The 24,593-nt window shown below is 42.4% G+C and overlaps 4 protein-coding genes across 4 annotated transcripts; all 4 read left to right on the top strand.

Moving 5' to 3' along the window:
* Positions 1-2,864: 2,864 nt before the first annotated feature.
* LOC129592276 (slit homolog 2 protein-like) lies at positions 2,865-7,053 on the top strand. The gene is made up of 3 exons (XM_055488269.1): positions 2,865-3,548; positions 4,417-5,498; positions 6,151-7,053. The coding sequence occupies exons 1-3, from the start codon at positions 3,137-3,139 to the stop codon at positions 6,922-6,924; spliced, it is 2,268 nt and encodes a 755-aa protein (XP_055344244.1). The 5' UTR covers positions 2,865-3,136; the 3' UTR covers positions 6,925-7,053.
* Positions 7,054-7,910: 857 nt separating this feature from the next.
* LOC129592253 (protein artichoke-like) lies at positions 7,911-10,929 on the top strand. The gene is made up of 3 exons (XM_055488245.1): positions 7,911-8,409; positions 8,712-9,793; positions 10,049-10,929. Exons 1-3 carry the CDS (start codon positions 8,004-8,006, stop codon positions 10,817-10,819), a joined length of 2,259 nt encoding a protein of 752 aa, XP_055344220.1. The 5' UTR covers positions 7,911-8,003; the 3' UTR covers positions 10,820-10,929.
* A 5,943-nt stretch (positions 10,930-16,872) lies between these two features.
* On the top strand, positions 16,873-18,402 carry LOC129592289 (uncharacterized). Its single transcript, XM_055488287.1, has one exon. It carries the CDS (start codon positions 17,064-17,066, stop codon positions 17,904-17,906), a length of 843 nt encoding a protein of 280 aa, XP_055344262.1. The 5' UTR covers positions 16,873-17,063; the 3' UTR covers positions 17,907-18,402.
* A 1,128-nt stretch (positions 18,403-19,530) lies between these two features.
* LOC129592291 (NAD(P)H azoreductase-like) lies at positions 19,531-21,217 on the top strand. The gene is made up of 2 exons (XM_055488292.1): positions 19,531-20,292; positions 20,695-21,217. Exons 1-2 carry the CDS (start codon positions 19,691-19,693, stop codon positions 21,002-21,004), a joined length of 912 nt encoding a protein of 303 aa, XP_055344267.1. The 5' UTR covers positions 19,531-19,690; the 3' UTR covers positions 21,005-21,217.
* Positions 21,218-24,593: the final 3,376 nt, after the last annotated feature.

Raw genomic sequence — 24,593 nt, 5'->3', positions numbered from 1 at the left:
TTACATTCATTGCGTTCCGAAAATGTAGACTGAATGGCGCACAGGTACAGACACAGAAATACCCTTTGGATTACGCATAATGTGGCGATACTGCATAGTTTCCTGCAAAGCGATGCGACCGGTACAGATATCGCAACAGATTTGACTGCCTTTATCAAGCCGACGAAGAATTTTTAGTTGACTTTATCCAGTGTCGCGCAGAATAATGCCGTATCAGCAGACGAAAGGGAAGCCGCTTATCGGCTGGAAGAGTAGAAAATTGCTGATTATGTCCGCCTGTGTGTTTATTGGAATAACTTGGCAAATTAAACAAATTCACCTGATTGCCTATCCGATTTTGCATAGTAAACTGCCCCGTCATTTCCGCTTAATTAAGTAATCCATCATAGGATTTTAAGCGCAAATGCAGAGTCTATACATACGTAAACTTACGTAAATACGTACATATGTGTGGTACACATTGAGCATTGCTGGTGTCTCCGTAATAATACATAATAATTGCACAGTCGTCAATTTTAAACTGACCATCGAACTGGGCAGTCTGACGAAGAATATTCCCGGAGATTCATGGGAAGTATATTCCCGGAGAGCGTTATTTCAAAGCGTTAAATTATGACATCAGAATCCTGACTCGCTACGGGCGACATAAGCAGTACATGTGTATTTAAGTCTGTTACGTTAATAACAATTAAAAATGCAATACATAATTATGTGAAATGATTATGTAATAGTACTATTACAATTTACATATTCATTTTTTCTGCATAAATTACCGACTTTATCCCTGATGCTACAGTTCTCCTTGTTTGATCAATATCTTCCTAAATAAAAGTAGAAGTATCGGAAAAAAAACCTGTACCCTAGAAATAGTTTTAGCTTACCTACAAAGCATTAACTTTTAAGTAGTACGAGTACATATAAAAATTAATTACTTTTAATTACCGACAAATTTTCATGTATGCTATACACATTGCACAATACGTATTATATAATTGTATGTACGTTCACCATTAACTACAAGCCAATGCAGCAAATGTGAAGCTACGTAGACTGTCCAGAAATACACAAAATAGCAACAATACATTATACAAAATTAACTGAAGTACTACGTAGTGCATTGTAAAACATAATCAGTACGAGTACTAGTGCTTGCTCTACAAACTGGCATTATTTGTTTCTACATTAGGTTCCTAAGAACATTATACGTGAAGGTTGTTAGACGAAATATACTATATACAGCGCATGCCAGCATTGCCATGTACAATAGTGCAATGTACATTGTACAGGTAAAATACAGCTTTATACAAGTCTAAAACACGACGTTAATAATTGTTGTATATAATAAGCACGAAAATGTACCGACAGAATTCCGAGCGGGAAAAATTTGATCACGTTAACTTCAAACAAAGCGCATAAATGTGTGACAAAATACCGCATACAGTAGGAATAAGCAAGCCGCATTTCTTAAATAAACTGTAAACTATATTATAGTTTACCTAAAGAGTCCACCACAAATTTGAACTAACTATGACGAGGACTTTGCCACGGTCGCTTTTCGAGTATATAAGATCGCGTATGTAATTTAAGAAAAGGTTCTACCATGTCGTGGTTACCAAAATATTGATTTTAGAAACTTTGTAACTGTAATCAACATAGTCTGGTCCACCTTCAGACCAAAGTTCGGTTAAATCAAATTGCAACTTAAAAAGTTATAAATTTTTTTGTGATAGTTGCTGCTATTGTTTTGGCGGACTGACGATCTTTCTGCTCTGCTGCCGCCTGTGGTCAAAGCGCACAGCCCACAGGCGAATGAATGACCATAACTGGCAATAGAAGAAAAAGGGAAAAGGCGTCTAGAATAACAATTGAATGGCAGCTGTAATAGGAAGCAGACCAAAAGCATGTATACACAGTGAGGACTGAGGACACCAAGCGATAACAAGTGCCGCGAGACAAAGTGATAGTGGCATAACACTGTTATGTGAGCGCCAGTGGTCATTCTCCGCTCATATAACTGTGGCGGCACTGCAGGCGCAAAAGTGAAGCATTCCGCAAAAGTGTAGAACAAAGAAAGTTCTTCGCTGAATACTGAGCAATTTGACAAATTTAATCCGCAAAATCTATAACTAATTTAGAAAACCTAAGAAAATTATCAACTTTGATCAGTATGTAAAAAAAACATTTGTTAAAAACTTTGTGGAGGGTTTTTCTAGATTATTGTTTCCCAGATCCGTAAATAAAAGCAAAGGTGTCATCGGGTGTCAAAAAATGTAAATTTTAAACGCATTTTAAACTTTATTAGAAAAAACTCTTCACAAAGTTTTTCATATTCCAGCGTATACTAGTATACGCTGCATCTGCGTTAAAAATAATTTTTTTGAAATCAATGAAATTTTTTATAACGGTTCAAAAAATTATTTCACTGGAATGTGTAGTATAATCATTTTGCTTGTTATTAATTGCATCGGGTTTGCTACTAGCGCTTCGCGCATTGCGCGCAAGCGATTCCGCGGCTCCGATAGCGAACACGATTGAACAGCTCGTTAAATATGGTTTTTGATATGAAAATACCGTACAGGTAACTACAGAATATTAAGGTAACTTTATAACGTACGTGATTACTTAATAAAATCAATAACCACTTTATGCACATTTTTAATAAAGGCTTTGATAGTAACATTTGAAATCTTTTTATATTGGTTAGTCCGTAATAATTCCACCAGGGAAAGTGGCAATACTGTTTAACGGCGCGCCTACAGCAAATTACAATTATATTATGCCCCAAGGTCAACAAACATTTTTTGCTGGTCTCGCAACACAGCGGCATCAGAATGCAGCACTTACTTGACTATTTTGATGGGCTGATAAAAAGTGGAGAACCGCGTAGTCTGAAAGAGAAAATCTCGGGTGTGGCATGCAAAAGCTAAGTTTATAAACCAAGTACATGTTTTACTAAATTATACCGTTGCTACCAGCATCATTCATTACTCATGCAGTCAACATCTGTACACCGCGCTACGGCCTGATGAGTTTAATGGAAGCACGAGTTTCACAACAACCACATGTTCTTATGGAGCATTTGTTTATCATCATTAACCGGGCGCTGATTATCCTGTATAATTTTTTATGATTTAATATGACCGTTTTTACCCTCCTCCTGTTATTACTGCGGCTGGATTATTGGGTGGACGCCGGGTGTAGTCATCTGCCGTCGGGAGCGTGTTTCGTGGATTGTACACGCACCGACACCAATGTGTATATTGTCGTTTGTGAGGCGGTGGACGGGAACCAGTTGCAGACGGATTTGGATCTCTTTGCCGGGCTGAATGTCTCCTTTCATCTGCATCTGTGGAATGCGCCGGGGATCGAAAGGCTGGGTGGAACGAGTTTCCTGACCGTGGAACGGCTGATGATTGAAATGCAGATGCAGAATGTGGAGAATCTGCAAATGTTCCCGGAAGTGAAGGCGCTCAAGGCATTGAAGCAAATCACCATACAAAATGCACCGAAACTGCTGCATTTCGCGCTGGAGCTCGTCCCACCGAGTGGTAATAAAAAACATGGTGTCTGTGCTGTCAACATTAGCCGACCGCTTAGCTCCCTTTTTAAGTTAACATTCATTACTTTATTATAGTAGTAAACGCTTTTAGAAATTTATCAAAGGTTTTTAGGTTTAACGAAAGCAAAAGGTTTAGAAATTATAATAAGCAAAATGTTTCACGCATAAAAATCTACCCGCAACGAATTTCTAAAACCTAAGAACCGCAAGATAAATAATTTCGTTCCAGAAATAAACAAATCGACAGAGAAATCCTGAAGTCTGAAATTGACAAGATTTTTCCCGGCATTCAAAATAAGACAAGCCAGAATAAGAACAAAAGTTGAGCCTTTAAAGGCGAAAGTTCATCGAGTCCTAGCGATTTTTTTGAAAGAAATTATCCATTATTGTTATTAGGATATAAAAAACACCAACAGCCTGTAATAAGGATCGTCATTGAAAGTACAAACTGAGTACTAAAAAAGACGAGAATTATAACAAAAACACTTCTTCAATAATGCTATCCTGCTCAGGGATTGTACTCATAACACATATCGCGTTTCCCCGTTGCATTTGGATAGATAACCGCTGTCTAAGAAACTCTTTCGCTCGTTTCTGGCCTGTGGCTGTGGCGATACCGTTCCCGACCTTGTATAAAAAACAAACTACGTGAAATTTAGAAAATTTTTTCTTGAGCCCAAAACAAGGCGCAGGACTTTAAACGCCCCAAAATCTTAAGATTTGTTGAAATGAAAGGAGCGCGAGGACAGTACCAGTACCTCTCCGTACGGCTGTAAGAGGACGGTTAAGCACCCAGTGCTAAAACTTTAACTCGTAGTGCATTAATTTTGTTACAAAAACATATTTCTTGTTTGTAGTGGAACGCATCGATCTGCATCAGACCGGTATCGCAGAGTTCTACGCCGATTACTGTCTGGCGAACCAGTTCCCCAACATGAAGCGTTTCCGTCTTTCTGGCCAGACATTTCGGCTGTTAGACCGCTACTTTACCGCCTTCCCCAATCTTGAGATCATCGAAGTGCTCGACTGTCACATTGACGTCGGGCACCTGACCACTAATCCAATGCCGTTTCTTACGATCAAACCGCTAAAACGGCTGCTCATCTCCAACAACACCTTCCACTCACCCGACCTCAATTTCTATAATGCCATCTTCCACCACATTGTCAGCGGTCTGATAGTGGACGAAAACAGCGACATTGAGATCTCGGGCAACGCGTTTCCTATTGGGAAACAGGGCCTGAAGAACTTTGACCGGCTGGCCAAGGTCCGCCGTCTGTCGTTGCGCGGCAGCCATTTTGAGAACTACAATACTCTGGAGAACCTGTTTGTTAACTTCCGGAATTTGGTGGACCTGGATCTCGGCTTTACGAATCTGCCGGTGTTTAAATCCGGGATCTTCCGCGGACTACCGAAATTGGAGACCCTGAAGATCGACGGGAATAACATCCGAGACACCGAGGACCGGGAGCTGTTCGAGGGTTTAGCCGCCAACAATTTCTCCAACCTGGATGTCTCCGACAATCAGTTGGATGGGCAGATTAAAGGGTATGAGAACTGGGCGAAGAACCTACTGTCGTTTGATTTAGCCGGGAACGGAATCTCCAAGTCCTTGTTTGTGAATCGCGGCAAGTACTTTGCGAAACTGCGCCGCGTTAGCCAGGCGCGGAATCGACGGACCCAGGTTGCTTCAGCGGATTATCAAGTTATGAAAGAGCTGGAGGTTCTGGATTTCGGCTGTAATGAGTTTCGGAACATTACCAAGGGCTTCTTCAATAAGTTACCGGCGTCGCTCAAGACATACAACTTGTCCTTTTGCCAGCGGCAGGAATCCAATCGCGTGATTGTAGCGGAGGATGCGTTTACAGAGTTCCCACCAATTCAGGAGCTGTACATTGATGGAGCGTTCCTCCGGGCCAATATCTTCAAAAAGCTTCAGGTTGGCTAATAAACTAGCACCTGGAATTCTCATTGCGAGTGCCCTGTGGCCCTTAAAGTTCGAAGGCAGTATTTACATGTTTGAGACAAAAGCAGGACATTTATATTAGAGGCATAATAATTAGACAAATATTTGTTACAAATGTAAAAGAAACGATCCTGCTAGAGCATTTCATCTGGGATCTGTTATTATTCAATATTCAGCGCTTCGAGGGAACTTGTAACTGTGTATATCGCAAAAGGTTATAAGGTCACCAGTGCCGCTGTTACTGCGCTCATCAGAGTCGAGATAACTCCGATCACCGTTTTTTACACATTCGAATCGCATCGTGCGTGGGAACGAAGAAATAGTAGCCTGGGCCCTGGTGCACCGTCAGCGGTCCAACCCGAAAGCATCGAATTTATGGGCGATGCTGTCACAAAACCACAAAACACCCAACTGAAATCGACCGATTCTGCGGTTGTGCCATGCAGGCCCATGCTCATAGCAACGCTGAAAATAATCATAACAGATAGTCGCCAAAAAACTTCGGCAATTATGTATACGTCTGTTGAAGAGAACCCAATTAAAGTGTTTGCATAGGCTGGGCGGTTGCACTACCCGCAACAGGAATTTAATTAGCAGCAACTTTTGATGTTAACTTCAATTACAGAAAATGTCAGCCAAGAGCGCGCAGGCTCTGAAGACCCTCCACTTAGCGCGCAACAAAATCGCCTACCTTCACGGCCGCGGCAAGTACTTCACCCCTTTCACCGAACTGGAGTATCTGGATCTCCACGACAACCGTCTCCAGTCCACCGGCGCAGAGGCCTTCTCTCCTTTGAAACGCCTGCGACAGTTGAATCTGGCCAATAACGGCTTGTTCTCCATTGGTACCAAGGACTTCATCGGACTGGACAGCCTGGAAGACCTGAACCTCTCCGGCAACCGTCTGCTCTTAATTTCGCCGGGTTCCTTCGATATGCTACCCCACCTGCACGCTCTCTTCCTGCACGACAACAATCTCCCGGAGACGGTTGTGCCCAGCGATGTCTTTGGCGATGGAAAAGGTCGTAATCTGACGCACTTAAGCATTGGTAATCTGGCACTGCGCTGTCTTGATCCGTCGTTGTTCACCTTTTTCCGCAATCTGAAATGGATCTACCTGAACGATTCGATTCCGCTCTTCGTCGACATGGATCCGCAACTGAATGTCGCTCAGCAACTGCAAAACATCCGCCTGCATCCCTGGGCGGGACTGCAGATGTGTGATGACGCTGATGATTACGATGAACCGACGGATTTGGAGGAATCGTTTGTGCGGGTGTCGGTTAGTGATCCCAAGCAGGCGGTCTATCAGGATTTATACCTCCATTTTAACGATTGCTTCTATCCGCAATCGCGGAATATAAAAGAGAAAGTACGAGACACACTTTGTGTCAACTGAGCTCAAGAATTTGAGTACTACGTAACCAGTTATATTTAAAACATTTCTGGAATACAGCAGTGTATGTATAAGTGAATTCTTGGCAGTTGTGATATGGCAATCTCGGAAAAGAAATTATTTATTAAACGCCGGCGCATAAAGTGTGCGTATGTATTTTGTAGTGAGCGAAAGAAGGTCCAATTCACATTTTCTTCAAACATCTTTGCAAACCTCCCTTTGCCCGCATTTCGAATCGATTGAGTTTATAATTTATTATTCTCCATTTTAAATACTTGCCATTTTATGAAACTGCCATGTCTAGAGATTGAGTGAAATATAATGTATTACATAATATATACTCGTATCTTCGGCCTCCATAATTTGTACTGTCATATTGGTTGGTTCAAGATCTTGGGCAGTTCCCAGTTGCACGCAGATGACCAAAGCAATTAATAATTGTTAATGAGGCAACATTTTGGCGTCGGAAAAAGTTTTGCAGCCTGTCTGCACATCACAAATTTAGCATGGCAAAGTAGCAGTTTATGAACAGCATATTACACAGCAGTCGAGCTAATGACATGAATTAGCAATTATCTGTTACTTGATTGCATGTAGGTACAGACACGGAGTGCATGATATTCGTACAACACAGTTCACAGCTTTCTCGGCACAACAAAAGTTAGTCACATGTCGACAAAATGCTTGAAAGTGAAATATGCCCCAAGATCAGGTGTTGTCCCTGGAATACATGTACTCGTACTGAGAAACCAGATACACTGGCGATAATTTTCCTGTCAGTTAAATTTTCTGTTTCGACGTTCAAATTTATGCGCTGTGGAGAGGAGAACAAAGCATAACACACTGTGCATTTAGTAACTTAATTAAAAATTGCCTTAACGGCCCGGCTGCCGATTCAGTCGCAACATTGCTCCAAGGCACACCATATGGCATTGTGCAATACTCGAGCGACCACGCTTTCCACGCTACCATTAACCATATTAAAAAAAAGCAATGCAATTCTGTCTGTAAAACGGTAATTTATAGCGCTTGTACTCACTTTGTATTCCTTATAAACGCTTAAGTGAACGATTAACGGTTTCATGATTCATTTACTACCCATTCTGTGCGTTTTTTCATTTATCATTCAGTGCGTTTACGGTGTCTGTACACATCTGCCGTCAGGACTATGCTTCGTCGACTGTACACAGGATACCTACATCGTCGTCTGCGAAGGCGTCGACGGCAACCAACTGCAGGCGGATCTGCAGATCTTCGCCGGCCTGAACCGTACCTTCACCCTGCACATCTGGAATGCTCCGGCCATCCAGCGTCTGGGTGGGATCACCTTCCTGGATGTACGGACACTACTGGTCGAACTGCAGATGCAGAATCTGGAGAATTTGGAAATGTTCCCGGAAGTGTTGATGGTGACGGTACTAAAGAGGATCACCATCCAGAATACACCGAAGATGAAGAATTTCCCGTTGGAACTTCTACCTGTCAGCGGTATGTCAAGCGCAATTAATGTTAATGTCAAGAGCAAAGTACACTGTGCTCCAGACGCTTCGTTTCTAAACGCATATTACGCAGACAAGCGGTTCTTTGTTCATACCTATTGCTGGCGATTTGTGTGCATTGGATATTTTCCTGTTGCACACTGTTTGCTGAATTTATTTTTAAATTTTTAACAGCGGACCGACTGGTTTGCACCTTTTCTCGGTCCTACGTTGTACAGTACATGTATACTGTATAGCAGTCCACTGTAGAAAAAACTGCAGCGAGCCCAGTTTTTGTTGGTCCTTTTGCAGTTGAAAGAATCGATTTGCACCGAACCGGCATTGAAGATTTTCAATCGGATTACAATTTGCAAGGAACCTTCCCGAACATGAAGCATTTCCGTGTCCGGGACCAAAACGTCGGTCTCCTGGATCAGTATTTCCTAGCCTTTCCCAACATCGAATCAATTGAAATCTTCAATAATGAGGTGCACATTGGACGGTTGGACCATCGACCATTGCCGTTTGTGACAGTCAAACCGCTGAAACGCCTTCTGGTCCGTAACAACACCTTCATCACAGCCAATCCCAACTTCTACTATACCGTCTTTCATGACATCATCACCAGTCTGACCGTAGACGAGGGAAGCGATGTCGAAATCTCACATAACGGATTCCCGATTGGAAAACAAGCATTGACGAATTTCAACCGGTTGTCACCGGTGAAACGATTATCACTGCGCGGCAGCCACTTTGAGAGCTACAGTGCACTGGAGAACTTGTTTATTAACTTCACCAATCTTCAGTACTTGGATTTTGGGTTGACGAATCTACCCATATTTCGCTTGGGAATTTTCCGCGGTTTACCAAACCTGGAGATCTTGAAGCTGGACGGGAATAACATCCGGGATATTGAGTATAAGGATTTCTTTCAGAATTTAACCGCTAAAAATTTATCTTGGCTGGATTTGTCGGATAATCAATTAACGACCAACCCGTTTGGCTACCAAAGCTGGGCCCGAAATTTGGTACGTTATGAACTGTCTGGTAACGAGATCTCCAAACCACTTTTTGCCGGACGCACGCAGTACTTTTCTAAGCTGCGCATCGAAGTTCAGTCGCACAACCGGCGTACCACCCTGAATTCGACCGTCTACAAGGAGATGCCAAACCTGCAGGTCATCGATTTAAGCTGCAATAACTACATGAATATTACCAAGATTTTCTTCAGTGGAATATCGCCAAACTTGAAGATGTTAAATATGTCGTTCTGCCCGCGTAAGGAAAGCCAACGCGTACAAATTGCCAAGGATGCTTTCAGCGAGTGGCCTACCATCCGCGAGCTGTATCTGAACCGAGCGTTTCTGCGGTCGAATTTCTTCCAAAAACTCCAGGTAAAGCAGTAGGCAATGTAAAGCATGTTTGTTGCGAAACCAGTCTCGGAAAGTGGGCGAGGTTTGATACGAGGGTTAAAAAAAAACCCTCGTATCAAACTTTGTCGTATAAAACTTTGGCCATTTCGGATTTTTTATTGTTGTACAGAAACCGAATAGATTTACTTAATTTTTAACAGCGCTTGACCTCTTCCAGTGACATTTTAGATATTTCTACAGTGCTCATGAAATAAAAGAAGGTTCCACGCGTTGCAGAAAATGCCGGCTGCAAGTGCAAAGGCCTTGCGAGTTCTGCATCTGGCCCACAACAAAATCGCCTACCTTCATGGAACCAACCATTTCATTCCGTTTACAGAGCTGGAATACCTGGACCTCGAATACAACCGCCTACAATCCACCGGCCCAAAAGCTTTCTCTCCTTTAAAAGGCCTTCGCAGGTTGAACCTCGCTAACAACGGTCTGTTTTCCATTGGCTCGCTAGACTTTGCCGGCCTGGAGAACCTAGAAGATCTCGACCTTTCCGCGAATAAGCTCCTTTTACTGCAGACCGGTGCATTCGATATGCTGCCGAAACTGCGAGCGCTATTTCTCCATGACAATAGCCTCCCGGAAGTCCACATTCCCATGACTATCTTCGGGCCGGGAAAAGGCGGCAATCTGACTCATGTCAGTGTCCGGGAGCTGTCGTTGCGATGCCTGAATCCGATGATTTTCACCAAATTCTCCCAGCTGAAATGGGTGTACTTGAACGATTCGATTCCACTGTTTGCCAGTATGGACCCGGTGCTGGATGTGCAGGAGCAGTTGCAGCGAATGGCACTGCACCCCTGGGCGGATCTGCGATTATGTGAAGAAAGCCCCAATCCGGAAGAACTCAGTGATTTACAGACTTCCTTTATCCGGGTGCAAGTGGCGGATAATGATCAAGCGGTGTATCAAGATTTGTTTCTTCATTTTAGTAATTGCTACCAAAGGTCACCGAGGAATATCAAACAGAAAGTCGAAGATACGTTGTGCCATAAATAATCACATGCTGATGTTTTCGTGTACAGATAAGGGTTACAAATTCGAGCAAGTCCAGTAAAATAAGTAATTAAAGGTTTAATCTAAGAATCAGGTTGACACACAAACTGCAAAATAAAGAGAAGGATCAGATTGCGCTGGCGTTATCAGCAAAGGTTCATCCGGTTTAATTGCGCGTTCGGTCTCCAGCAGAATATTAAAGTTTCAAGCATTTGCTAGGCATACAAGCGCGAAAACGTATCGAAAAGTACTTTAAATCTGCTTGCAATAATGATTGTTGGTGCCGTGTATATACTGATTTATATGTATTCCACACTGAATTAGTTGATAATATTCTGAGCAGAGTAAGGATAAACTGAAACTCCGCCTTTTTCTATGTATAATATTGCTGGTTGTGGCACCGTGTGGCAGCGATGTTCTCCAGTGTTCGAGAACAATCCATTACGCATTTTTGACACATCGAAATCGGAAACTTCGATAAGGCAAAGATGCGAAATCGATACAGGTTCCAGGTCAGAATAACACTTTCGAAGGATCAGGCAATCCGGATTTGGTTCAATCCGAAACTACTGTGTTACCGTTTCGTGAGAAGGACACTTATACCAATTTTGATTACTGCAGTAAGCTGACACTTAAAGTGTCGACGTAGTCATTACTGCCGGCATTCGGGATGCTCTGGATGTTGGTGCCATAGTGCAGGACCGTTGAGAAAGGTCAACCTGTTTTTCATCGGACCATACTGAAGTGCTCCGTTTGCTATCGAAAAAGTGGAAAAACAAAGAGTGATATTTAAAATTGCCTAAATTTTGTAGCGATATATGCTGCTAGATAAATTATTGTAATATGCACTAGACTTACCTTGCTGACCACTCCTTACTTCTTCCCGATAGATCATACATGGCAAAGGTTATCTATGGGCATAATCATGAACAGCATTAAATAAAAGAACTGCCCATATCATACGACGGTGTTTGTTAACATTTTAGGTCGATCGGGCAAAATTTCTGGAACATCGGCTGGTGCTTAGAGTTTTCTAAACTTGTTGTACTTAATGCAGATTTTAGGAGAGTCTTTGACGTAAATTATAAATTATAAAAGGAAGATGTAACCGGAAATTGATGGACAGTTTCCTTTATCGATCCGCGCAGTGTTTCCGCCCTTATAAATCACCGATTAACTGTGCAATAATCACCATGTCAACAGAACATTATACTATTGGCTGTAGTACTTATGCATTTCGCCACTTAACAACTGCCACCAAAAATGAAATAATAAGCTTCCGTGAATGCAAAATTGCTTATTGCGCAGTCACTGCGTGGTGGCTCTGCCGGGAAGCTTGACTGCCTGATCATAACATGATCAACATTCTGTGAACACCACGTGTTTCAAGTGTTTTCCTGCTTACACTACCGCTTATTCATGTTAGCTTGGCTTCCGGTTTGGGAATTACACACACTGCAATCTGCAAGTTCAGCTTCTGGAAACTCTGCATTCGTCTAAAAAATCGTGTAGTGCTTTCCTGTTTTCCCTGTATTGAAGAGAAGTGATTCCTCGTATTGCCGTTAGTGGCAGCAACAACATTTGCGCCGCAGTAAGCGACTTATTTGAATATTTTAGGTTTTACAGGTGCAACCACGAAGTACCTCATACCGGAAACCGAGCCAGTTTGTGCTTTTCTACCGTTCTCAATCTACATTAACTCGATCGGAATTATCGTATCAAGTTTCTTCCTCGATATATTCTGAATGTTCTGAAATCAAATGCCGCGCCATGTCTCATGCGGAAGGTAGGTGGTTCGCATGCTGGTTGTCGTTGCTGGATCGCTGTCCACCTATTTCACTGTTGACCACATTCGGAAAGTATCCAAGTCTCTCACTGCACGGCTTTGCCCCGTGCAGTGAACAGTTGGATTATTTCACGAATTTCACCAATATCAGTCCTCATCAACACGGTTCCTTACGATAGAAGTACGCGTAATCACTGAACCCTTTGTTGATTTGTTTGCAGGCCGTATTTCTTCTTCGTCATGAGCACGTCAGATCGGACTGCGAGTCTCTCTCGGGTCTGAGATGTTCGTGGCGGAGATTAAATACGGTTGAGTTCGGGACTAGCAAACTAGAACGATAGTGGAAACCGAGATGCATCGTATCCGTTATGTTTCAGCTGTAAGCATTAAGAAGAGGCCCACGCTCAAGCTCTGACTCTGACCGCTCAAACTCTGACTCTGACCGCTCAAACTCTGACTCTGACCACTTAAGGTCTGACTCTGACAGTCCAAACCTAAGAAAACCTAAGAAACCTAAGAGACATAAGGAAAACCTAAGAAACCTAAGAAAAACCTAAGAAACCCATGAAACTTCAGAAAAACCTAAGAAAAACCAAAGAAAACCTAAGAAAAACCTAAGAAACCTAAGAAAACCTAAGAAACCTAAGAGACATAACAAAAACCTAAGAAACCTAAGAAAAACCTAAGAAACCTAAAAAACCTAAGAAGCCTAAAAAAACCTAAGAAACCTAAGAAAAACCCTAAGAAACCTAAGAAAACCTAAGAAACCTTCAGAATCAGGGTCAGACTTTTAGTAGTCAGAGTCAGACTTTGAGCGGTCAGAGTCAGACTTTGAGTAGTCAGAATCAGAGTCAGAGTTTGAGTCTGGGCTTTAAGAAGACGTATGTACTCTAGAGACCGTTAATGTACTGCGATGGATCATACGAGGTAACCAGTGTCAAGATAAAGCCTGAGTCAAGCTAAGGGCTATATTAATAATGGACAGAAACATCTCCTACCGGTACCGGTATGATGACACCGGCGATTCCGCCGGAGTCAGCAACATTTCGGTTTCGAAATTCCTTTAATAGGCTTTATAAGTGCAAAAGTAGCACCAAGCGGCACATACCGGAACCTTCTAGAGTAAGGAAAAATAATTAACTGGACCGAAATTATCGCACCAACGGTTTTCTTCGATTTCGACCTTTTCGGCTGCCCTCCACGACCTTTACGTACATCAAGTGACTTGACAAACGTCATCGTTGCCGAGGGCAGCCGATGCGACAGACTTACCCCAAGTCATCACGGACTCGCGGCAAGATTGTCAACACAACGTGCGACTGGAGTCTTTTACCTATACTGCTGAAGGACAGACCAACGAAGCATATACAGTATCTGCCTGCGTTTGGCGTGGGGCGGTTTGTGGATGACATTGATCCTTGTGCCGCAACGCGTTCGCGAGGGCGGCAAATTGAGATGTCCGTCCTGCCACTGGTTAAGATGCGAAGGACACAAGCCAGGCCAGGCCAGTTGCAGCACTGAGCGCCTACCGATCTGTTGTGATGATCAACGAAACCATAACATGATGTTTGTTGATGGAAGAGGGGTTCGTGAACAGGTCCCCGGTACTTACGGTTAACACTTTTTCGCCAAGGAGGCATTTGTCGTAAAAATGTTTACGGTAAATGCCCGCAAATTCTTGCAGCTGGAGGGTCAGTGTCTTTCAGGTTGATTAGGGATTCTGAAATGACACCCCTTTAAAACCACTAGTGGACGCGAACTCTCTGCTGATGGTCGTTTTATTCAGATACGGTTTGTGCAAAGCTAGTATTTGTACACGTACTGTAAAGGATTATGAGCAGATTCGATGTGCGATATCATCTGATTTAATATGCTCATGGCGCAGGTCTGAATATTCGACCTTCGCCATGAGCACATATCAAATCGGATTGTGACTCCCAAAGTGGATATGACGTTTTATTGTCAAACCTAAGGCACCGTTTACTACAACCGGCACCGGAAAACGAAATACTGTCCCAGCTGCGGTATTAGAACCAACGGCCCAATGCATAGTGCACACCATGGCAACTCGCAGTAATTAGGCAAAAAAGTCAATCTAATACGATTTTATTTTGGCGAATAAATTCTTGCGAAATGAGCTTTCCGGTCGACATAATTGCATTTTCGGTACCGTAAAGTTGTACATAAGATGTGGTAGCTAATTTCAGGAAATTCTGTTACAGTATAACGTCCGAAAATGGATTGTGTGTTCTCGAAACATACCCGTAGGAAAAGTTTTATTGGGCAACAAGGTACCTGCTGCGCGATATTTTTCCAACCGGCTTTACGTGCACACTGTACAATATCTACATACAGTACGCTACTGGTTGTATTAAATAGCAGAAATTTTCTGTTACGTACAATAATCATTTCGCAACTAGTTAGCTTGCGCTTTGCTAGACGACGCAATGTTCCACGAGAAGGTCAACAGACCTGGACGCCGAGATACCATACGATAATCATTGCCTTTACATATCAGATCAGATTCAAAGTACCAATCTGATCGAAAGTGTTCCTGTCGGAGGCATGAGAACGTCGTACTAAGCTGGTACCGGAAACGAAATATGCAATAACTGTTTTAAAGTAACATTTTATTTCTCAATATGTACAAGGCGAGCTTCGCTCAACAAATATAATCAAATGAAGAATTTGTCCCAATTAACGTGGGAAGGGACTGTGTAATAATGGCATGTACACTCCATGCTGACTTGGAATACGCAATAAGTAAGACAATTTCCTGAAATTAAGTAATAACTAGGACATACGCACCACTTACAACTACCGGCGTTGTGATTAAGCCGACTTAAGTGATCATTACCAGATACGCAAAGTTTTGTTCGCTCAAATGAATTCTTTGAACTTTCGAAATGGACCGTGCCTCAAAAATGGGGATTGTTAATTTTCTAGCCCAACACGTACTACGAGCTATTTAAACAGTCTTACGTATACGTACACATATACAATAATATTATTCTTGTTTATTGAATGTACTCGTATGATGTATGTTTTACAAACACTAAAAATTTTATATTACTGCACATACAGATATATAGGTGTAGTATAGGTACTTTGTGAAATACCAAAATAATAAGAGTAGTATACAGGTACATTTGGCGTCTCATAGATAATCACAATACCTTCGCCGGTATCCTTTTAGTAGAGCTTGTGATTTGATATAAAGACATGACTACATTTAACCACATGATAATTCTTTTGGAACAAATTTCGATTGCATGTTAAAGCCAAATGCGTATACTACTGTATGACATATCTGGCTTTAACACCGCCAGGTCCGCTTTATACTGGATGAGCACTGCAGTTGTTACAATTAATTACAAATATCGATGTTATTAATTTTAACATAGAGACTTCTACTGCACATTGCTTGTACAGTACTTACTTTTTACTCGGCGTATTGTACACACGGCATGGCACACAAGCGCGATCTGCACATGCTGGACTCGTGGGAACGCGTACAAATGGTCCCTGGACATAGTAAGAATGGCTGGGCTTGCTATCTGTGCCTATTCCGATTATGTCAATACTACAGTCATGCAGAATTAACACACTGTGTCAATACCGGCATGTTATCCACAAGATTAAAGTTATTTTAGTCTGTCTCGTTATCGTACATACTCGAATCACAATATGTATTGAAGTAACTTAATACAGGTTTTCCATCAAACCGTATGTACGGGGTTCTAGCGTATAATTATGGTGAAATCTGTTTGTTGTGATTAAAGCCAATGGTACATAAGTACTTAGGCACTAATCGTAACATGTAATGATCCGCCAAATGATGTATTAAAGTATCTGTAAGACATGTGCACGTATAATAAATATTATATTATATCTATATTCTACGGTATCACGCATAATAAAAATTTTATTTAATTATTACGGTTTACGCATGTACGAGCGCACTACATACAATCATAAGCATTTATTGTATTCATTGTATATTATTACAGTACTTATTTTCGTAAGACAGGCCCAAACAACCGCATGCTTTGTGCTTGTGATTGTAGTTACTTTGTACTGTCACTATTGCATAATAATGCTGCTTTAAAATTATTTTTAATACTTAATATTATTTTGCACATCCAGTACGTACGAGAAGTATTGTACGTACGTACAATTTTACTGGATGCGAGTGCTACTGGCTCGTACGGTACGAGCCAGTTAAGCACTGACAGCCCACACACAGAGCCAAGTGCTACGTATGTGCTGATCGATTGATTAATAACAAGCCAGCATTTCCTTTGCGCTTCAGTTTTTCGCTTTTGCTGATTTTTCCTTCACAGTCAGATAATTATTCTACTGCACCCGTGCATCGTCAAGCCATTTTCCTTTTCAAAGACACATTATCCAGCGGCAAGTTTCAAGGAAAGAGTTCTTCCAATCACATTTCCATCATCCACCATGTCGACCAGCCCAACGCCATCTACTTCTATCGTTTTCTACGACATTGCCATGCGTCCTCCCGTGGAGACCAGCTGCCTCGCACCCAACCCCTGGAAATCCCGACTGGCACTCAACTTCAAAGCTGTCCCCTACACCACCTCCTGGGTGCCTATGCCCGACATTCCCAACGTCCGTAAGAGCCTCAACGTGCCAGCCTGTCGCAAATTCGCCAATGGCGCCGATTACTATACCCTGCCGATCATCCATGATCGCGCCACTAATACTTTGGTCGGGGACTCCTTCGACATCGCGGTCTACCTGCAGAAGACGTATCCCAACGCGGGCGCCGGGGATCTGTTCCCCCCGCAGACGCTGGACTACGCCTACTCGCCGGCTCATGCACCTCTGGTCCCGTTAACCGAGTGTCGCGACGGATTCCCGGAATACGCTAAATTCAATGTGAACGTGGACGCGGCCTTCACCGCGCACATCCAATTGGCGATGCATGGTATGAGTGAACTATTCGATCCAGCGACGGCTGAGATCAGTAAGGCGGAATTCGTCCGCCGTGCGGGTTTGTCGAAGTTTGAGGATTTTGCCTTGGTGGGGGAGAAGCGCGAAAAGACGAAGGAGTCGCTGAAGAATATGTTGGGTGGTCTGGGCAAGCTGTTCGAGAAGGACACTAGTGGGCCGTTTCTACTCGGGACCAAGGCTAACTACGCGGATTTGATCGTCGGTGGGTGGCTGCGGACATTTTCTGTAACGCTGCCGAAGAGTGAATGGGAGGAGCTGCGAAGTTGGAATGGAGGTGTTTTTGGACGACTGCATGATGCACTGGAGGTGTATGCGCAGGTGAAATAGGAAGTTGCGGCTGGGTTGCAAGATACTGAACAACGAACTGTTCGTGCTCGCTCAAATGGTTCCTACATAAATATTGTCTGTTAAACCGATTGGTGGCGGGACAAAATTAATATAAGGCTAAAAATATTATGTAATGTTTCTGACTGTTTTGTATGTTCCTTATCGTTCATGTTTCCGTACGTACATCCCGATCAGATTTGTGATTGCTATGGTTGTCTGGTCAGCCTCAGACTGGCCCTCAGTAAACGTGACTAGAGAACTTTATCGAATTATGGGTGAAATAAGATCGCTAAATGGAGGTAATCGTCGCTCCGTACTTGCAAAAACGACTGTCTTTATTTTGTGGTCTACACGTAGCCATTTCGAAGACTTTCTATTGCTTGCATCATCAGTTGTATAACTTGAATGTAATTCGGAAATCGTACAGTAATATGTGCTATCATAAATTTATGAACTGCAGCTCTCTCCGAGATAAAAATTTAGATTATGATAAGAGCTCGCATACTCCATTGGATTCTGGATGAACCCCTTCAGTACATTACCTGTAATGTTTTTATGTACTTGCTGTGTGCATGATTTGATGTACGAAGCTGGCAATTAATTTCAAGCATTAAAAATCATTGACGGGCGCAAAGCAAAATTAAATGCGCCCGAAAATCGGGGCGTTGCCATTTCAGATAAGTACGTCGAAGATTTTAAATTGATTATTTATGCAATCTTTGTTTGATTGGGCAACTCTTGGTAAAGTTAAAATTTATAAAAATTCCAGAACACGATTGTACACTCGTAACGTCCGTGTTTCATGAAAGTACAACAGAGTACGTAGCATTAATTTTACAAGCATCGTCCCGTTGGAAATTCGCATTTTCGTAATTTTTGTGAACGTTTTTTTCCCGGCAAACTCACTCACTCCTGCAGTGCAATGCTAACCCGGTGTTACAGGTGTTGTGTTTCTAGTTGTTTTTTCATAATGGCATTCATGTGCGTAGTACGTACAGTACTTCTGCTTCGTAATGCTCGTAATAATGTTATCGTGTTTTCACTACAAGAAGTCAGTGATATACATAATATGTACGCCACCAAAATTGCTAACTTTCACGCAGCTTATCGCTAGTGCTCTCCTTCGTTTAAGTTAATTGCATGTGGATGCTATTATTATCATATTTGTTCTTTAATAATAACTTATGATTATGCTATTTATGATTAGATTATGATTTGATTAGATTATGATTTGATTTCTAGAAATAGTAAAGTTTTATTTGCTATTATTACCATACTCCAGTATTTATCATCATAATAACATCAAAATTCGACACTTATTTATCAACAGTTTTACATGTCAGGTGCAAACGTATGGTACACTCACTATACTGCAACCTGACGCACAATGTACGAGTATACGCCGGTGCAGAAATGCGGTTTGCACGAGCTTGACGCGTGGCCCTGGCGGCGAGATGAACATCTGGTCCCTGGATTTATAAAATATATTGTACAGACCTGTTATCACTACACTTGTGGATTTTGTTAAGTGAATCGAACAAACGAAGCTTTGTCAATACCGGCGTGCTATCATTCTGCTGAGCAGCCTTAAGCAGCTATAGTTAGTTAGTTAGTTAGTCAACAGCGTCTTTGACTATCCAACTCGTACAGAGAGTGATAAGCGTACGGAAATGCACTACATTAGTCGTATTTAATCGCGTGCCACTGCAACAGCGTAAATGCAAGTTCCGCTGCTCCCTTAACATTTTCTTCCAGTTGAAGACTTCTTGATCCTACGCAAAAAAATGTCGCACCACCCGTGCAAAAAGCCCGTCATCCTGGTCATTGGCTCAACCGGAACCAACGGCCGACTGATCGTGGAGAAACTGGAAAAACATTCCGCAGACGTCACCGTGCGCTATTCATCACGTCGACAAGAACAAGTCGATCAATGGAAGAAGGAGAAGAAAGATGCTGTGATCTTGGACTTAGACAATCCATTGACCTTTGGATTGGCGCTGCACGGCGTGGATAGATTGATCTTAATTACGGGTTATACGGTAGCCATGTTGACGCAGAGCAAGACACTGATCGATGCGGCATATAAAGCCGGCGTCCAGCATGTGGTGCACCTGGGCATCTTCGCCGATTGGGACACCACGGACCCGCATTTTGTTTGGCATTTCATGATCGAGACCTACCTGAAGGCCAGCGGGTTGAAGTGGACCAATTTGCATCCGAATATGTTTATGGAGAACGTCTTTGCACCGAATTTCCTCGATAAAGGCGCGATGAACGACTTTTTCGACGGGAGAAAGGTGGGATGGGTGGCAGCGGAGGATATCGCTAAGGTGGCGGCGACCGTTTTGCGGGAGGGACCGTGCAAACACCACGGAAAGGATTACTGGTAAATGCTTAACTCGATATTAAATAAACTTTTATTAAACAAATTTATAAATGAATTAAAAACAAATTCATCAATAGAAGTACAACTATGCTGCTCGTGAATTTGTAAACATAAGACTTATTATCAGTGAAATAAAAAACTGTATGAGTTAGAGAACGTAGTATGTTATAAAACAAAATATTTCGTCAATAAGATCAATAAATAGGTATTTCAAAATCAAATACAAATTATACAATTATAAATAAATAATCCACGAACGTATTGTTTACGTGGATTGTATATTGCTTAAATACTGCAAGTAAATATGTATTACAAATTAAACAGCTAAATATGTTTAATTTTGAAAATGTTTATTTTAACAAAACTTTTATATGCGGAATTTACTTACGAACATTTTTGTAGGATGAGCACGGATTCGTTGACCATGGCGGAAGCCGGTAAAATCATTTCGGAAGTCACCGGGAAGCCGATCGGCGTGGCCAAGAAAACGGAGCAGGACTTTGTGAACTATGTAGCCACGTCGCCGGTGTGGAATGAAAAGTGGTACGCTGAAGGCGTCCGTCATTTTATCATCCAGATTAAGGACGGCCGTCTGGGAGTAACCTCGGCTGTCCGGGATGACGTCCCGTTTGTGACCGGCGAACCGTCCTTGCACTTCCGTGAATGGGCCACTGGATACAAAGACGCGCTTACCAAGGCTGTCAGTCAGTGATTCAGTTTGGGTGCAAAAAGTGCTACTGTGGGAGTAAAATGATGAACAAAAAAGAAAATGCTTATTAATTTTTCTTGCGAAGAAACGTATCGCGCAATGGTATCAAAACATTGATATCTGCTGCGGCAGCTAATTTGTAACAAACTATTGCTGTGTAAACTGCTGTCGTTTGTTTCTGTCGGGCACACAGTCATTAAACAGTTTGTTGTCGAATACTACCGTATTACGAGCGAGTTATTTGACAACGTACAAATAATTGTAAAAAAGGTTTTGCTAATTAAACCGTAGCCATCGCTTCTTGTAGCTTGCTGTACTTATGTACATTATAAAGCTGCAAAAATCAGAAACTAAATTAGTCGCATACTTAACCGGTATGCAGAAGTTCAAGCTGAAAGCAATATCAGCATTTTATCCCAAAAAAGAAAATAATAATGATTTTTTTAGCACAAGCCAGTCAAAACAGAGTAATTAATGTAGTGAAAAAAATCACATTACAAGAAATAATTACTTTCTCGAGTTGTAACATGATGACGATTTCTCTAATGACCAGAATCTCCATGCACTTAATTCCGGTTGAACTCGATAACGTACTGCGTCGCTGCCTGATCATCTTTACAGGAAATGATTGAAGCGCGTTAGACCTGCTTGTTTTAATCGCTTTCTCGCTTTCTGAAGAAGTTGCACCTGAGTTCTGTTTACTAAAGTACAGACTCTGTCGTTCGCTTGCGTATGAACGAGAATAAGTTCATCAACGCCAGGAAATAAGCCGAATCAATGAGTCCCAAAAGGCGATGTGTATTATCCAGGTCGGAGAGGTCGTGTACCGTATATATCTGTATAGCTATTATAGGGGGAAAAAGTAAACGGGTTCCACCGTTCGCCTGTACTGCTGCCGTCACCCGCCTGGAATGTGACGTTACGGCAATACATATGGCTAAATCTGGCGCGGTACATAAGCGCCATGTTCAGCCACAACGTCGCACTCCAATCGGGTGACGGCCGCAATACAGGGGAACGGTGGAACACGTTTACTTTTTCCCCCTATATTATCTCCAGCTTCCTGCTACTGATAGGCAGCAGAATGATGAATGGTACGAATATCGCCCCATCTGATCTTCTAAGTATACTGTGCAGATTCTTTGGAAACCATCTGTAACTGCTGTAACTCGTTACCACCAGAAAAGACTCTCGAGTGGTGAGCCGCAAGACTTCCGGTAGCGACTGATACATGATGGGAAGTAAAAAAAGGAGACTAATTTGATTTACCTTTACAAGATGGCGTTTCTATGACAAGCTAACTTCGAAGTTGGGCTGCGTTTCTAAACAGCAGAATGTGCTGCTTTGGTGTTATTACGGACAACAACAAAAAAACATACCATACAGCAGTGCTTTCTTTGTAGCGCTAAAATAAACATGTCTAGTTATACTTGTTTATGTTACGGAGCGTGCGTAAGCAGGACATCCAGGATTTATGAAAAATCCGTCAAAAAATCAGTTTCAGCCTCCGATCAATGATCTCTGGAGTGCGTGTCGATGAAAAAATGCTTGCCCAGTCTAGTTCAGTCAAAGATCATGCCTTTGACTAAATATTAACGCCATCAGAGCCTGCATTTTCTTGCGGTACCATACAACACATTGGTAGAGGATATGGAAACTCAGACAGAAATACACCGGGTCAAGGACGGCTTGCAGCGCAAACAACACCGCCACTGCATTCCGGAATTGCTGTAATTTCGACAATGGAATATAAAAAATCAACTGGTTATAAATCAGACTAGGAACCCAGCAGACAGTAATACTAATGCTAAACAACGTCAGCACCACGAATGAGCGCGATCTCATGGGGATTCGGCGTCGCTCAGCGGTATCCGTGACTTTTGCTGTTGGCTGCATAGGAATAATTTCATTGGAACTTCTCTCCGTCTGTGTAGAAAGCTTTCTACTGTAAATTCTTTTCCACAGTATAAACGGATAGCAGAGAGGAATAAACGCCTTCGGTACATCCGCCACCAGGATGCGAGTTACAGTTAACATCACGGCACTCCCGTGGTTTGGCTGATTCAGCCAGCATCCTTCGCGCATTTTAGATGAGTAATGCACGGCGTTGATGATTACTCCGGGGAGGATTAGGGCGTTAGACATAAGCCACCATTCCCATACACAACATCCAGGCAGTTTTGTTAGTATGCCGTTCCTTGTATGATACCGGGAAGAACAGCGCCCACGCCCGGGTCAGCGTAATCAGCAGGTGTGTGTTGATAACGATACTGGCAATGATGAAGAGACAGTAGATGTGCAAAACACAGCTGCGGACCCACCAGGATGGGTGCGAGGTGGAGATCAGGAGAGTTGCCCAGTCCAGTGCGGCGAACAAGACATTTGCTACAAATAGCACGAGAATGTATACGTTGAACGCGGTGTGTAGGCTTTTCTCTTTGAGGAGGATTATAAGAACAGCCGTATTAGTAAGAATCGTGACAATGGTTGGTGCGATTACAGAAGTGGACAGGGAGCTGTAAGTATTTGCTTGGCTGGATGAATTATGGTGATGCAGAAACGATGAATTGTGCAAAAGAACGTGGTGATGGGATTCGTTGTGGACGGCCATTAAAGGCAGATAATTTGCAGAAAGCGTATGAATCGTGATGTACCCTGTGCGAATAAAGAGTAGGCCGATATACCAAATCCTTTTGCGCAAACTAGAGCGTTTGTGACTTAGGAATTAGGATATATGGGAATGAAATATTCACTGCTTTGTGACGCGTTCAGCTTATTAAACTTATCACGCATGCTCTCATACGGGTTAATGTGGTTCTCTACGAAGGCGGATTGTGTAATTCATGGATAAATCGATCAGGGGAAGCAAATCCGCCAATTACCGAAGGTGACAGATAGGCAACTTTCCAAAGTATGATCGACCGAGTCCTGGTTATTCAACTTGAGTACATCAGGTGGTTAGTGACCGTTATGCTACCGACTGGCACGGGGTCCTACTGAGTAGGATCCACGTCACCCACCTATAAATCACCTCTGCGGGGAAACCAACGACGCCAGTTTATTTAAGTACCTCTTTTCTGCTTCATGGTGCATGAAACGATTTGCCGCAAATTCGCTGCCAACGAGATAGTAGCCTGTCGTCGTCGTATTTGCTGCTCGGGCATCACATGTCTGAATAACTGCAGTAGTTTCACATTTGCAATCGCCTTATAGAGGAGAAAAAAGGATTCATAACTGCCGAAAAATTTCGAATGAATACAAACATGAAGTACTCTAACAGGAAGTAAACGATTCAGTTGTGGCCAACGTGTCTTTAAAAATGTTAGAAAATATGGCTACGATTCGAATGTTTTTTCAAATCAATCTTAACGGCATTACTGTAATGCTGGCTGCAACAAATTAGTTTTATGTATTTTACGACCGCCACAGCGAAGCGATGTACGGGTTCCTGTTTGTGACTTTGGGATAAGCAAAAAATCTATTTTGCGTGCTGCGGCTTGCGAAAGTCGAAGACAAACCGTTAGTAGACAGGAACGGATCGGTCTGCGATTTTTTGTTGCTTATTATTGTTTGTACTTTGTAGTGTTCATCT

The sequence above is a fragment of the Paramacrobiotus metropolitanus genome, unplaced genomic scaffold (assembly GCF_019649055.1).
Source record: "Paramacrobiotus metropolitanus isolate TYO unplaced genomic scaffold, Prichtersi_v1.0 Parri_scaffold0000051, whole genome shotgun sequence".
Classification (NCBI taxonomy): domain Eukaryota; kingdom Metazoa; phylum Tardigrada; class Eutardigrada; order Parachela; family Macrobiotidae; genus Paramacrobiotus; species Paramacrobiotus metropolitanus.
The sequence above is the reverse complement of the archived record's forward strand: the minus strand, read 5'-3'. Positions and strand labels throughout refer to the sequence as shown.

What these genes read in the sequence shown, in the direction of transcription:
- LOC129592276 (XM_055488269.1), top strand. Translation starts at nt 3,137, where the DNA reads ATGACCGTTTTTACCCTCCTCCTGTTATTACTGCGGCTGGATTATTGG. An exon ending in GGAGCTCGTCCCACCGAGTG is followed by an intron (nt 3,549 to 4,416) that starts GTAATAAAAAAC and finishes TCTTGTTTGTAG; the next exon opens with TGGAACGCATCGATCTGCAT. An exon ending in ATATCTTCAAAAAGCTTCAG is followed by an intron (nt 5,499 to 6,150) that starts GTTGGCTAATAA and finishes CTTCAATTACAG; the next exon opens with AAAATGTCAGCCAAGAGCGC.
- LOC129592253 (XM_055488245.1), top strand. Translation starts at nt 8,004, where the DNA reads ATGATTCATTTACTACCCATTCTGTGCGTTTTTTCATTTATCATTCAG. An exon ending in GGAACTTCTACCTGTCAGCG is followed by an intron (nt 8,410 to 8,711) that starts GTATGTCAAGCG and finishes GTCCTTTTGCAG; the next exon opens with TTGAAAGAATCGATTTGCAC. An exon ending in ATTTCTTCCAAAAACTCCAG is followed by an intron (nt 9,794 to 10,048) that starts GTAAAGCAGTAG and finishes CACGCGTTGCAG; the next exon opens with AAAATGCCGGCTGCAAGTGC.
- LOC129592289 (XM_055488287.1), top strand. Translation starts at nt 17,064, where the DNA reads ATGTCGACCAGCCCAACGCCATCTACTTCTATCGTTTTCTACGACATT.
- LOC129592291 (XM_055488292.1), top strand. Translation starts at nt 19,691, where the DNA reads ATGTCGCACCACCCGTGCAAAAAGCCCGTCATCCTGGTCATTGGCTCA. An exon ending in CACCACGGAAAGGATTACTG is followed by an intron (nt 20,293 to 20,694) that starts GTAAATGCTTAA and finishes ACATTTTTGTAG; the next exon opens with GATGAGCACGGATTCGTTGA.